General features: G+C 46.7%; 2 protein-coding genes across 7 annotated transcripts in view; both read left to right on the forward strand.

The window, feature by feature from the left end:
• NSD3 (nuclear receptor binding SET domain protein 3) overlaps window positions 1-7,520 on the forward strand; it is a 53,464-nt gene extending 45,944 nt beyond the window's left edge. For all 3 annotated transcript variants that reach the window (XM_030035514.2, XM_030035517.2, XM_030035512.2), the window contains 2 exons: window positions 1-205; window positions 1,787-7,520. In XM_030035514.2, the coding sequence (XP_029891374.1) occupies window positions 1-205; window positions 1,787-2,028 (447 nt within the window). In that variant the 3' untranslated portion in view covers window positions 2,029-7,520. The remainder of the gene's footprint in view (window positions 206-1,786) is intronic.
• PLPP5 (phospholipid phosphatase 5) overlaps window positions 117-12,743 on the forward strand; it is a 14,744-nt gene continuing 2,117 nt past the window's right edge. The window contains exons 1-7 of one of the 4 annotated variants that reach the window (XM_041128534.1): window positions 117-205; window positions 8,177-8,285; window positions 9,651-9,741; window positions 9,989-10,052; window positions 10,807-10,931; window positions 11,330-11,500; window positions 11,852-12,647. In XM_041128534.1, coding sequence (XP_040984468.1) covers window positions 8,181-8,285; window positions 9,651-9,741; window positions 9,989-10,052; window positions 10,807-10,931; window positions 11,330-11,500; window positions 11,852-12,021 — 726 coding nt within the window. In that variant the 5' untranslated portion in view covers window positions 117-205; window positions 8,177-8,180 and the 3' untranslated portion in view covers window positions 12,022-12,647. Of the gene's footprint in view, window positions 206-7,846; window positions 7,932-8,176; window positions 8,286-8,348; window positions 9,446-9,650; window positions 9,742-9,988; window positions 10,053-10,806; window positions 10,932-11,329; window positions 11,501-11,851; window positions 12,648-12,743 lie in introns of those variants that run through there. The other 3 variants (XR_005933869.1, XM_030035526.1, XM_030035528.2) reach the window with 3 other exon arrangements.

Below are 12,743 nucleotides of genomic sequence, written 5' to 3' on the forward strand. Positions count from 1 at the left end.
ACAGCATTTGCAACCGCAAATGAAGAGAAGGTGAAGAATGCAAAATTAAAGCAGAAGAAACGGAAAATAAAAACAGAACAGAAGCAGATGCATGAAGACAACTGTTTCCAATGTGGAGATGGGGGAGAACTGGTCATGTGTGATAAAAAGGACTGTCCCAAAGCATACCACCTCCTATGCCTTAACCTGACTCAACCACCTTTTGGTAAGGGCAATCGTATGGCTTCGTATTCATCTTTTGTTTCCTGCAGCAAGACAATATTTGAGCTGAAATGCAGCATTCATTTACATTAAATGCAGCATATTTGCTTTTGCAATACCACTCATTTTTAGAAATATGTCAGGTAGCAGTGTTCCTAAATGAGAACTGATGGACAGAGAGGCATTGTAATACTTCTTAATGTTCTTCTTGTTGCACCTCTTTCTTGGATCAAATTTCCTCCTTTATTTTGATTGAAATATGAGCAACATCTTGATGTCCCAAAGTCACCAAGCGCAAATCAAATGACAGGTGAAATCACTGACATAGGAAGCGTGATGTGTAGGGCTCAATTAATCAGTATATATGTTTAAATTATCTACTGTATCCTGACGGCATGTCTCTTCCGTGTGACTTTTTCCATGTTAAGGCATAGCCTTTTGTAGCTAGGGCTCAAGTTATTCAGCAATACAACATCTTAATCCGATTGCCGGATTTTGTAGAAGTCCTTATCTCTTTAATCTTCCTGATTCCAAAGAGTTTGGTGAAAATAATTGGAAGTCCAGATTAGTCTATGATTACATTAACCAAAAGGCTGCCATGAGTGAAGTTGAATCTGTCACATGCCTTTTCAGCAGATTAGAAACATGGAAGCTATCCTCAAAATAGCTTATTTGCTGGAGAAAGAAATGGTAGCATCTTAGCACCAAGAGCAACTTGAGTTAGGTTTTTTTGTTTGGCTTTGTTTTTCTTTGAAGTTTGGGAGTGTAGGGGTTAGCCTGGCCCAGATGGGCTAGTTACAACTTCATTAGAGGTCTAGAGTCCCATCTTGGTGCTATTCTCACTCTTTGTGACGTGGGTCTTGACACACTGTAAATGCGGTGTGTCGTGTCCCTGTGAAGGAGAGTGCTCTCTGTTTCTCAACAGTAACCCAGCCAAAGGGGACTTCAGCAAGGCTTGGACACAGCAGCAAGAAGCTTTTGATTTTCTGTTTTTGCTATGTTCAGTATACCTTTTGCAGTCTGAGAGTTTAGCACATGGTCATACAAACACATGTCTGAATGGTTTGGGGGATCTGGGTTTTTTTTATGCTCAAACATATTTTTACACAACTACTTCTTTTCTGAGCCATTTTTCAAAATTAATGCATTCAGTCTTCTACATTAAAGTACACTGCAGTTGAACTAAAACTTAATTTGGAGATGCCCATCTAAGCAAGTACTGTGTTCAGATCAGTAAGAGATGTTCACAAATCAGAAAAAAGTACAAAACAAACTCTCCATCTTGCAAGGACGTTTGGTGTCTTGAAGCCCAAGGAGGTTGATCTAACTATTTTAAGCTCTGGTTATGCATGCAGCAATGTTTTGAGCCAAGTGAGGCCTGAAAAATGGAAAATGACTAAGAACTGTTTCCAGTCAGATTCTTGTAGATGAGAAGCAGAAGTAGCAACTACAGTAAGAGCTGATTTCTCTGAACTTCATCTGAACAATTACAACATGGAGTAAGGGTTAAAGGCCAGTGCCGTCCCCGAAATGCACTAATTTCAGCTTCCTGTCTCTCTCTTCTCCCTTCCCCTCCCATCCTCAGGAAAGTGGGAATGTCCGTGGCATCAGTGCGACGTCTGTAGCAATCCTGCAGTTTCGTTCTGTGAGTTTTGCCCTCATTCGTTCTGTAAAGATCACGAGAAGGGAGCCCTGGTGGCATCAGCATTGGATGGCCGTCTCTGCTGCTCTGCACATGACCCCACATCTCCTGTGGCACCTGAGTACTGGAGCAAGATAAAGTGCAAATTGGAATCACAGAATCCTGTAGAAGAAGCAAAGGAGTGAATTTGGTTAAAAACAAACAAGGCAGGGGAGAATAGAGGCAAACAGGCGATGAACTTGAAGAGACTGCTATGACACATTCAGTCTTTGTCATCGGAGCCGTCGTGTGTGAACTGGGAACGGGACCATTTAATCTTAGCAAGCGGAAGCAGGCAGTGGTGTTTGTTTTTTATTGTTTGGTCTTTCTTTTACCCTCGAATGTGCTACAGCAGCTCTTACTGTTGGAAACCAGAAACGTCTTGGCCTTCAGAGAAAAACGTAGACCTTTTGACAGTGAAAAGAATATTCTGTTTAAAATATGTTCTTTGAGTGTAGAAAGCAAAGCATAGCAACATATTTATTTATTTAATTTTTAAAGGGTATTGAAGATCTGGTTTTGATCGGTCAGCGTGTCTTTAAAAACAAAATAGCAAAGCCAACATAACTTTTATGTCTAGTTTATGAAAACTAGTAAAGCCTCCCCACTCTGTGTAACATTGAGATGCCATAAGACAGATGTGGGTTTCAGACCAGGTGACCCTGAAATGCCTCCATTCCCGTACTTACTTTTAAAGGCATTTTGAGAAGGTAGGTTATATATCATGTTAACTTATTAATATTATTGTAAAGCTTTTCCTATGAGAAATCAGGTGTATGACTTCTTGGAAGTGCTTGTAACACGAGAGCTAGCATTGTTTAAGGAGGGAAGAAATCATGGTTCCTTGCTCGAGAGCTATAATCGGTGTTTGCAGACAGGTGGAAATTCAGAAAGAGCTTAATTGCACAATGGTTATTTCTTTATCCCGCCTAATTTGGAAAACCTTCCTAGTTAGGAGAGCCTCCCAGCCTCGGTCATATACTGCAGCACGCTCAGAACTGAAGTCTTAATCCTACCAGTGGGAGCCTGCCATTGACTTCTTTAGATGGAGGATTGTTCTGTGCGTATTTGTCATCTGCCAAGTCTACACTTATTTTATGGCAGTTATATTAGTGTGATTCTTTATTGCCACCTTCTCAGACTCCCATTAGTTTCAAAGGAAATTTGAGCGCTTAAGGAATCTGACCCATGTGTGTGTTTGTTTTGATTGAATGTTTAGGTTTTTTTGCTGAGAGAGATCTTCTAACTTTAATCTTCATTGTTAATGGGGCTAAGAAAAATCTCAGCACTTCTTCAATGAACAGGGTATTTTCTGTCTGGGTAACGGGCCGTATTCAACAGCAGCCAACTTTAGCTTCATGAGACAGTTCTGTCTTGGATTTTCTCTGTTAATCAGTAGAGAGACAGGCTCCTTCGGTGAGGCTTTTGAAGTGGCTTAGGTAGGCTCCTGCTCCAGATTTTCTTTTGAAAACCTATCCTCCTCCATTTCTTGTCCAAGGAGCCTAGGGGGACTAGTTTCCCCAGGCTGAAGTTAGTCTTTGGTGAACCTCCTCCCCTAGCCCACAATCTTACAAAGCACTGTGCGTCTCCCCCTGCCCTGGTATAGTTAGAGTGTATTTTTGACTTGTATACTGATACTGGCTAACTTTGTGCTAGCTTTTTGCTAATGGGTATTGAAAATAATCCTGAATGAAGAGAACTAATATCAAGTGTTGCTGGCATCTGGCTAAATTAAGCCTTTGAATTAAGAATTAAGAACCTTGTCTCTGGAAAACTGCTTACATAAACCTACAGGAACATGGTGACTTCTCAGTTCAAGAAAATAGTAGGCTGAAAAAGTACATGTGGGATTTTAGAACGTGTCTTGCATCTGGCTGGTGTCCTTCTCGTCCTCAAATTTATGTACTGGGGGGAAATTTTTTCGTGTGCAATTTTAAAATTACAAAATACACTACAATCTCTTTAAGCTGCTACTGTGCCATTTAACTGATCTGGCAGTTCGTCTTCTGAACGTCTGCAGATGCCTTTCCTACAAACTTGGGGGTGTCTTGGGTGGCATAACTGCAGGTATCTTGTGGGTCAGTTCATGGTACAGAGGGCTATTGGGATCTATAAAGCACTTCATCTTGTGGTCCGTACTACAGTGAATGTCTGAAACACTAATCTTGCTTGAAAGCAGTGCTATATTTTAGTATTTTTTACAAAAAAAAATTTACAAAAAGGATTTTATTTTTCTTAACATTTTGTGTGATAAATGTCTCTTTTTAAGCTCTTACTGGGGGTGTTTAACCCTTTTCAGAAATTCCAAACATAGCTCTTGCTACAGTGTCTGTAAGGCCCGATGTGTTTACTTTATATTATTTATTAGGCTTGGTAATGTTCAAATGATTTTCTCTTAGGAAGTCAGAGCATTCTGAATATTGCAGATACGCTATTGTGTGAGTGCACCTACATGCTTTTTTATTCTGTGTCCGTGGTGACTTACTGACTGGAGGGAAATGGTGCGGTAGCACCAGAATGCCCTCATGAGCGTTTGACGTGGCAGGGAGCAGAGAAGAGCCATGGACCGTCAGTCGCCACGTGAGACATACTGCTGTGACGTGCCGGTGCGCTGAGTATCGCAGAACATGTGAAGGTTCACAGAAGGCTTTTAAAAACTTGTAAAATGCTGTGAATTGAGGCCTGCTGCTACTCCTGTGCCATGCCACTTGATGTCTTGGTTAACTTTGTTTTCGAACTTCTTACAGGTGCTCCTTTTTTCCACCAAAAAAGATTAATAATAGCCAGCAGCTGGGCTTGGACTTAAAAGGGAAAATAGGAGATTGGTTTATAAGCTTGTACAACTTATGAACAAAAAGTCTGAACTGGATTTCACACTATTGGAGAGAAGGTGAATCTTTCAAAAAAACTTCTAACATTCTGAGATGAGAAAATACCTAATTCAAAGTATCTTGGTAACTGTAGGGGTTTTGTTCTATATGCCAAACACAAAATGTTAAAATAGACATTTTAACCACATCTTTGCAATCTGAATAACAATAATGGAATTCCCTTGTAAGGAAAAGATTTAGCAGCTGTTTTGGTTAATTGGCATCAGCAGAGGGGGAGTCCGGTGCTGAATTAAATTTGTATGGTCTCTAAAATGAGATAAGTAGCGTTGGATAGTTTGGTCGTTTCATGCTGAGGCCTGGAAGAAGTCCACAGAACTGCTGGTGATTTCAGTTGAGAACTTAAATCTGCTGTTTAAGACCGTCAGTTGTTCCTTAACTGGAACGCACTGTCACACTTTTCCCTTACTTTTGTTTTAAATTTTTGAGATAGCACCACGCTTCTGGCGAACACCTGACTTCAGCTCTGTCGCCTGTGCGCTCTCTATAGGGCAGTGTCCGAGCTGCTCTGCAAAGTTAACGGGATTTTGTTGTTTACTGGAGCTTTTACTCTACAGTTTGCACCTTAGCACAGCGCAGACGTTCTGCAGACCATGGCCAAATGGTGCAATGGCTGGTTACTACCATTTTCTAAATACATGGTGCAAGCATTAGTTATTGTAGCTTTCAGATTATTAGTATAGACTTGTCCTATCAATAGACTGTTGAAGGCATTTGCAGCTCAGGAAGGATAACGTTAAAGGCAATTTTGTGGGCAAATTACCTTCTCTGGTCACCACCATGGTCTTAGAGAATCTGTTAGAATGGAGTAATAGGGCTGGAATGTTTAATTTTGGCCTTTCTGCTAAAAAACTTCTTGTATCTTAATTTCAGGATAGAATGGGAAAGACACAATTACTAGACGTAATTAACAATGAGCATAAAATCTGTATATATTGAAACTTTACAGAAATATGTGGGTGGGGTGGGGGAGGAGGGTGGGAGGGGGGATGTCCAACGCTGGTACGAAGTAGTCACTTTAACATTGAAACCTCTGCCTCATTGAATTCAGGGTTTAATGTACTTGAAGCTCTGCGGTTCCTTATACAGCTTTTTTATTTATACATAACTTTTTTTGTATACTACATTGAAAATGTCTTTGACTTCCCTGAAGTTACTTTCTGCTCCCGCTGTACAGTGAATCTATGGCAAATGGGAGAGTTTTTCAAAGCAGCTGTCTCAGACTTGTGTGTGTTCAAGAAGTGTGTTGCATGAGAGACGGCAACCTTGGAGTAATGCTGTCCGTTCGCTTTCAGTTTTCCATCAACTTTCCCTTACCATTTATCTTTGTGTAGCAAAAACATTTGCACTTATGATACACTCCTACACTTTGGATGTATTCACAATGTTGTTCTGAGGAAAAAAAAAAAAAAGGAAAAAAAAAGGCAAAAAAGAAAAAAAAAAAAAAAGCTGTTTCCTATTATATTCTATTCCTGAGTGCCAAGCTCAGGTCCTTATTACCCCTGTGAGGGGCTATCTCACTGCTCTGGAGAGAGGGGAGTTGTTAAGCTGAAACTCTATCTGTGCTTTGCATAGAAGACTTCTGTAATTCATGTGAAATCAAAAAGGGAAATCGCGTATGAATTTGCCAAAGCCATTCACTCATTCACTGTTTCTCGTGTGGTACTAACTGCCCGGGGGGGTTGTGCACGAGAGAGAAGCGAGCTGCCTTCCCTAGCGCTGTCTCTTCCAGCTCCAGAAGACAAGGTGGCTGTGCGCGGTCCCCCCCGTCATCGTCCCCCAGAACGTCCTCGCGCAGCCGGGCACTGGACCCTCCTGAGCAGTTCTCACTCGCTTTTGGGTTATAAAGAGACTGGATGAAAAAAAAAAAAAAAAGTTTCCTATTCACTGGTCGAGCTGTATCTCATTTCTGGCGTCACTTTTCCTTTTCAAACAAACCGATCGCGTTGCCACAGAAAACAAGGTGATAACTTACTGTTTCAGCTGGCTGGTAATACGGGGTTTTGTTCCGCATAGGGGTGTGCGCATACCTGGGGTGGCTGTGAGAAACGACACCCGTTCGTTTCCACGCGAGTGATGTTGCACAACACAGATACCTGCAGATTCCGTTTCCATTCCCATGTACTCTTTATCTGTAAGGATGACCTTTGTAGAGTCGTTATTTCCGTAGACTTTGTTTATCTGTAACAAACTTTGTAGATTCTGTGAAATGTTATTTTAACAAAATCACTCGAGTCTTTAAGAGCAAAGCATCAATATTCACTGAAGTCGATATCTTAAGAGTTTTTGGAAGTTGACTAGAAGCTCTTGACACTAACGAAGTAGTGTTAAATTTCCCTGGCGATGTTCCACTGGGGCATTACTGTATTATGACTTGATGTTGCCGCATAGACTTTGAGATATACGATATTTTGGGGGTTTTGTTGTTCGGCCTATGTTCTCTTGCATAGTGTGAAACCTGTAAAGCTTGGTTAACCTGTATATAGATAGCTTACTGTCGACTAGTTATAGCGTATCTAGAATTGCCTGTAATATTTTAGCTTCTTACTGAATGTGTGTGATGGTAGGAACCTATAATTTTTGTACATTATATTTACTGAGATGTTGCCTTTTTTATTTTACAAATACTTTGGAATTCAGATGTGTTTTTGCTTCCGTGAGGATTAATTTGGAAAGGTTTTTAATGACATTCCACTGATCTGAACTTTTGCTTGAGGTTGACTTCAATAAATCGTTCTGAATGTTCCAAACGACGAGAGGCTGGTCCGTCCGTCTCGGTGGCCGAGCAGGGGCTCCCCGCTGCCGGGGCGGGGGGGGGGGGGGCGGGGGTTAAGCCCGGGGGTGTCGCGGCGGGGCCTGTGCCTGGGCGAGGACTCGGCAAACGCCGTCCTGCCGCCTCCCCTGCCCGGGGCCGCGCTCCTGAGGGGAGCCGGGACCCCGGGGCGGGCGGGAAGGGACGGGGAGGCCGGCTCGGTTCGGCTCCGTTCGGCTCGGTTCGGCTCCGTTCGGCTCGGCTCGGCCCGTCCCGCCCCGGCCGGGGGAGGGCTGTGGCGCCACGTCGGCGGGGCGGGGCGGGGCGGGTCGGCCATGCGGCGGGCGGGCGGCGCGGCGGAGCTGGCGGCGGAGGCGGCGGTGCGGGCCCTGCTGCTGGCCGCCTTCGTGTGAGTTTGGGGGGGGGGGATTCCTGGGTCTCGGCCCTCCCGCACCCCGCCGGGCGCGGGCGAGGCGTTCCCGGAGCTCGGCACCGGGAGACCGTCCCCGTCCCCTCACCGGGTCCGCGTCCCTGTGCGGTGGGAGGGGGCAGAGCTCCCGCCCGGCCCGGCTCTCACCCGTTGCCGGTGCTGCCTGCCCCAAAAATGCGTTTGTTTTTTTGGTTTTTGTTTTTTTTTTTCTTTTTCCCCTCCAGGGTCATGGAGTTTCTGCCTCCGTTTCAGCGAGTGGTGCAGCCTGAAGAGATGTGGCTCTACAAAAACCCGTACGTGGAAGTGGACCACGTACCCACGGTACCCATGTTTGTAAGTTCAGTGGTTTCCTGCGTTTACGTGTTTCTTTCTCTGATTATAAACCAGCCTTTTAAAGCAAAGCTGCTGGCTAAAAGACTTGTATTGCAAATGCCTGTAGCTCTTAATGCGTGTTACCAAAAGTGCGATGTATTACTGCAAATAAGATAACGTTCCCAGTCAATCTGTGTCATCTTTTTAGGCTTTACCATCCAGGGTTGTCTTTGGGATCGTAACTAAGTTTATAAAAACTTGTGAGGACTTTTCGCTGTTGTTTGTAATAAATTTCAAATCCACATTACTATGATCATGGACTATAGCATATCTTTCACTGTCAGGGAGCATTTTGCTTGAAAGCAGCTGTTTTCAGCAAAGTTTTATTATCATTTCATTGCAAAAATGTTTTCCCTAGGTCTCTAGGCTCTGTTAAAAGGGTTTAATATAAAACTGTAAGTGGCGGATTTCGAGTAGACAATAGTCCATTAAAGGGGTCATCTCTTCCTCTGAAGCAGCGGTGCTTCGGTGAGATGCTGTGGCTCCTGGGTTGGGCAAGACAACCGCTTCCTTGGTAAATAGCACTTGTGATTTTCCGCAAGAGGTGGGCACTAAACATTAAAGGACAAAACCTTGGTGTAGCGTTTGGATTTGGCGGTGTAAAGCATGACATATGCCAGACTTCAGGTGGTAGGAGACTCCTTGGGAGCCTGTCAGACACACCGTGGATGTCCTGGGGGTGAAATCTCACAGCGGCAGTCGCCGCCGAGGTGATGTGAATGGTAACTGGTTTTCTCTGAATCAGCAGCTCCTGTATTTTTTGCTGACGAGCAGCTTGGGTGCTGCTGACAAAGAGCTAATCCTTGTGCTTGCAGGGATGGGGAGAGTTGAGATGCTGCGGCTGATACTGTGAAGGGAGGGCTTGAGGACGTGCTGGGCTTTCCTCAGAGGAGGGAAGGCTCCGCTGCTCTGCTGAGTGTGTGCAGTGAGTGGGTCAAGCACAGGAAGGAGTGGGATGCAGAGAGGGGCTTTTTAGTGCACTGCATTATTTATGCTGCTTGGGGTATTTTTTTTCTTGTGCTTCGGCACAGGCAACGTCCAGCAGCTCGTGGGCTTTTGTACTTGAGGCACTGCTGTTGGATGACAGACAGGAGGAATGGCTGTGCTCTGGGGAGCACAGGGTTAGTCAGGGCTTGCTGTGACTGCAGCTGGGGTTGGGTTTGCTTTCTGATGGAAATGTAATTGTGTGCGGAGAGGACAGGCTGTTGCTTGGCTTTGGCGAAGGAAAGCGTATAGTCTTCTTGAGCAACTGCTGTCGTGTTCTGATGAGAGCGCTTAAATCTGCTTTGCTAACAGACACCTAACAATCTTCTCATTTTGTGACAGTTCATCGCATTTCTGTCTCCCTTATTGCTCGTTGTCCTGGCAAGGGTGTTCATGAATGCCGACCGAGAAGACACACGGGAAGCCTGCCTAGGTGAGCTCCTCCTTACCCCAGAGAGCTGCAGCCCCCTGAGGGGTCTGCCGTGATGCTGTGGCTGTGAGCCAGGAGTCTCACAGATGAGTCCTTTGCTCTTGCTGGGGCACAAGTGTTGTGCCAGGGGTATCAAAGCCGAGCTGTGTGGCTCCAGCTGAAGTTTGAGCGCTGCCCGTGCCTGAATGTGCCTCGAAGCTGCACATTCAGGTGGGGATGATGCTGACATGACCTCTCTGCTCTCTCCTAGCTGCCAGCCTTGCTCTTGCCCTGAACGGGGTTTTCACAAATGCCCTGAAGCTCATTGTGGGGAGGTGAGAAACTGGCTCCTTCCTAGCTGCGCCATGCGGGGAGGGGAGGCACATCTGCACAGCGGCAGGGCTACAGCAGCAGGAGCAAGGGCCAGAAGCTGTAGTTAGACATGCTCAGCCTGGAAAGAATGTGTTTTTTCTAGCTATAAAGACAATTAAATATTAGAACAAGCACTGGCGGGGACCTGCTGTCTCCGGGCATCATTTAGATGGGCTCATTCAGGCCAGCACCAGGGAGGAGCGCTTTGGCACGCATACAGGGAGCGGATGGGATGGTTTCGTCTCCCCGGGCCGGGTGGTCAGGGTGGCAAAAAGTTACCTGTGCTGAACCACAGCCTGAGAGGTTTGCTCCGGTGTGCCCGCAGGCTGTGCAACCCAGGCACATTAAGGCTGTATGGGCATTTGGTTCTTGTAAGGCATTTGCTCTGCTGGGCTGGATGGGGAGGATCAGCAGAGAGCTAATCCTCAGGGTCTAAACCGGGTCTTGCCAAGCAGTGGTGGGCCAGTGAGGGTGTGCTGCTGCAGCCTGGCTCTCATCTGCCGAGCCCTGCCTGCCCAGGCAGGAGCGGAGCTGGGTGCGATGCTCAGTTTTGCATTTCTCACAGCCTGGGTCACACCGCCTTCCCTTTGCACAACGGGGGGAGCTGTGTGAGGTAGCTGGCAACCGCATTCGTATGTGGGTGCTCAGATGTCTCCTGAGCACCGTGCTGGGAGCGCTGCACACCAAAAGGGCTATGTGCCTTGTTCTCTGCCCTAGGCCACGGCCAGACTTCTTCTATCGATGCTTCCCCGACGGACGAGCAAACGCAGAGCTGGTGTGCACAGGCGACCCTGGCATAGTGACTGAGGGACGCAAAAGCTTCCCCAGCGGACATGCTTCGTGTAAGTTTTCCGTGTCCCCTACCTGCTGCAGCCCCAGACAGCAAACCATGGTGAGTAGATGCCCGTGGGGAGGGCAGCTTGGGTTTGCTTTCATGCACCCCGTGGCTTTGTCTACATTCATTGGTCTGTTTGGGGGTCTCAGCTTTCCCTCTGCAAAGCAGTGGGGTGACAAATGTAATCTGAAGCTGGCTGTAGCTCCTGGGAGGAGGGATGCTTGCCAAGTACCAGCATCTATGGCTCCTCCATCGCTCATGAGCTGGTGCTTCCCTTGGTTTGCGTGGGTCGGACAGACGTCCTCTTGCAGCCCTTCCACCCCAGCAGGGGAAAGGGTGAAGGTCTGGCTGAGGGCCCACAGCAGAGCCTGGAGCTGTTTCTGAAGCGACATGCTTCTCTTTCAGTCGCCTTCACTGGTCTTGCCTTCTCTGCCTTCTACATAGCCGGGAAGCTGCGCTGCTTTGCTCCCGGCCGGGGAGGCAGGGCTCTGCGGCTCTGCGCCTTCCTCCTCCCGCTGTTCCTCGCCACCCTCATCGCTGTGTCCCGCACCTGTGACTACAAGCACCACTGGCAAGGTGGGTCGGTGTCTGCCTGCAGACCTGGATGGGGGGGGCACAACCGGCTGCTCTGAGGGGGGGCACTCTGAGCATGGAGGGGTCTGCAGTGCCACAGAGGTGTTCAGAGCCCACGATGGCCACTTGGGTTTTTTGTTTATTCCTCTGGTAGTAATTTTTTTTGCTGCCTGCAAGGTGATAATGCCTTTTTCTTTGTTTTTGAAATATATGCCAAGCTTAGTTTTATAGCCAAGGGTCAAGTCGCTGATCCAGCTCAGCTCTGAGCAGGCTGAAAAGCTGCCTGCTGGAGAATTCAATCATGAAGCTTGGGAACGTAAGGGGAAGTTAACTCTCCTCTGCTCTTGCCCACAGATGTGTTGGTTGGCTCAGTGATCGGCTTCGTGCTTGCATACCTCTGCTACAGGCAGTATTACCCTCCTCTGATGGACTCCATGTGCCACAAACCATTTCTGTACAAATCCAAACAACTCCCAGCACACCAAGAAAAGCCTGCGGCTTCCAGCTTTCACCTAGATATATAGCGACGGGCTCTGTGCTGCCGGCACCTCTCCTGCTGCTCCTTCAGTGCTAGGGCAGGGGAAGGCTTTAGGGGAGTTGGTCGTGGACTGCAAGAAGTGGCTCAAATGAGGATGAACCTGAAACGCAAGCAGGCATTCTCTGCAGTGCTGGTAAGTTGTCCTGCTCAGGGGCCTGTTTTGCTTCATTAACCAAATTTTGTAGGTGTCCCTCCCTTTGGGCCCGCTGTGAAGCAAGCGAGGCAGTCAGCATGCAAGCCTGCGGGAGGACAGCTCGGTTACAAAAGGAGCTGAAGCAAGAACTGGCAAAATATGGCAATTTGGTGTGCCCCATCCGGTGGGTGTTCTTGTGTCCAGTCAAGAAAGCACCATCAGTCATCTCCCTTCAATCCAGCCGAGCTGTCCCATCCCTTCTCCTGGGAAGCATATGTCGAAATGAAGTGCAGGACCTGCTCCTGGCACCAGGTTTCAGCTGAGCTAATTTGGAGTAATGAGTGCGAAGTTGCAGTCTTTAACCATGGATTGAGTGGGGGAGAGGGAAGATGAAACTAGTATGATCGTTATTTGTGTTACTGTGCTAGCCCTGATTTTTTCTAAGTTGCCAAATAAAGGAGTTTAATTTTTTTAATGAACTGTGGTACTAAAAGCTTTACTTCAAGGAGTGGGTTTATTGCTGTATAAACCATTTCCTTTGGTGTGTCTGCAGGGGTTTCTAGATGAGTGTTCAT

This window comes from Aquila chrysaetos, chromosome 13, assembly GCF_900496995.4.
Source record: "Aquila chrysaetos chrysaetos chromosome 13, bAquChr1.4, whole genome shotgun sequence".
Lineage (NCBI taxonomy): Eukaryota > Metazoa > Chordata > Aves > Accipitriformes > Accipitridae > Aquila > Aquila chrysaetos.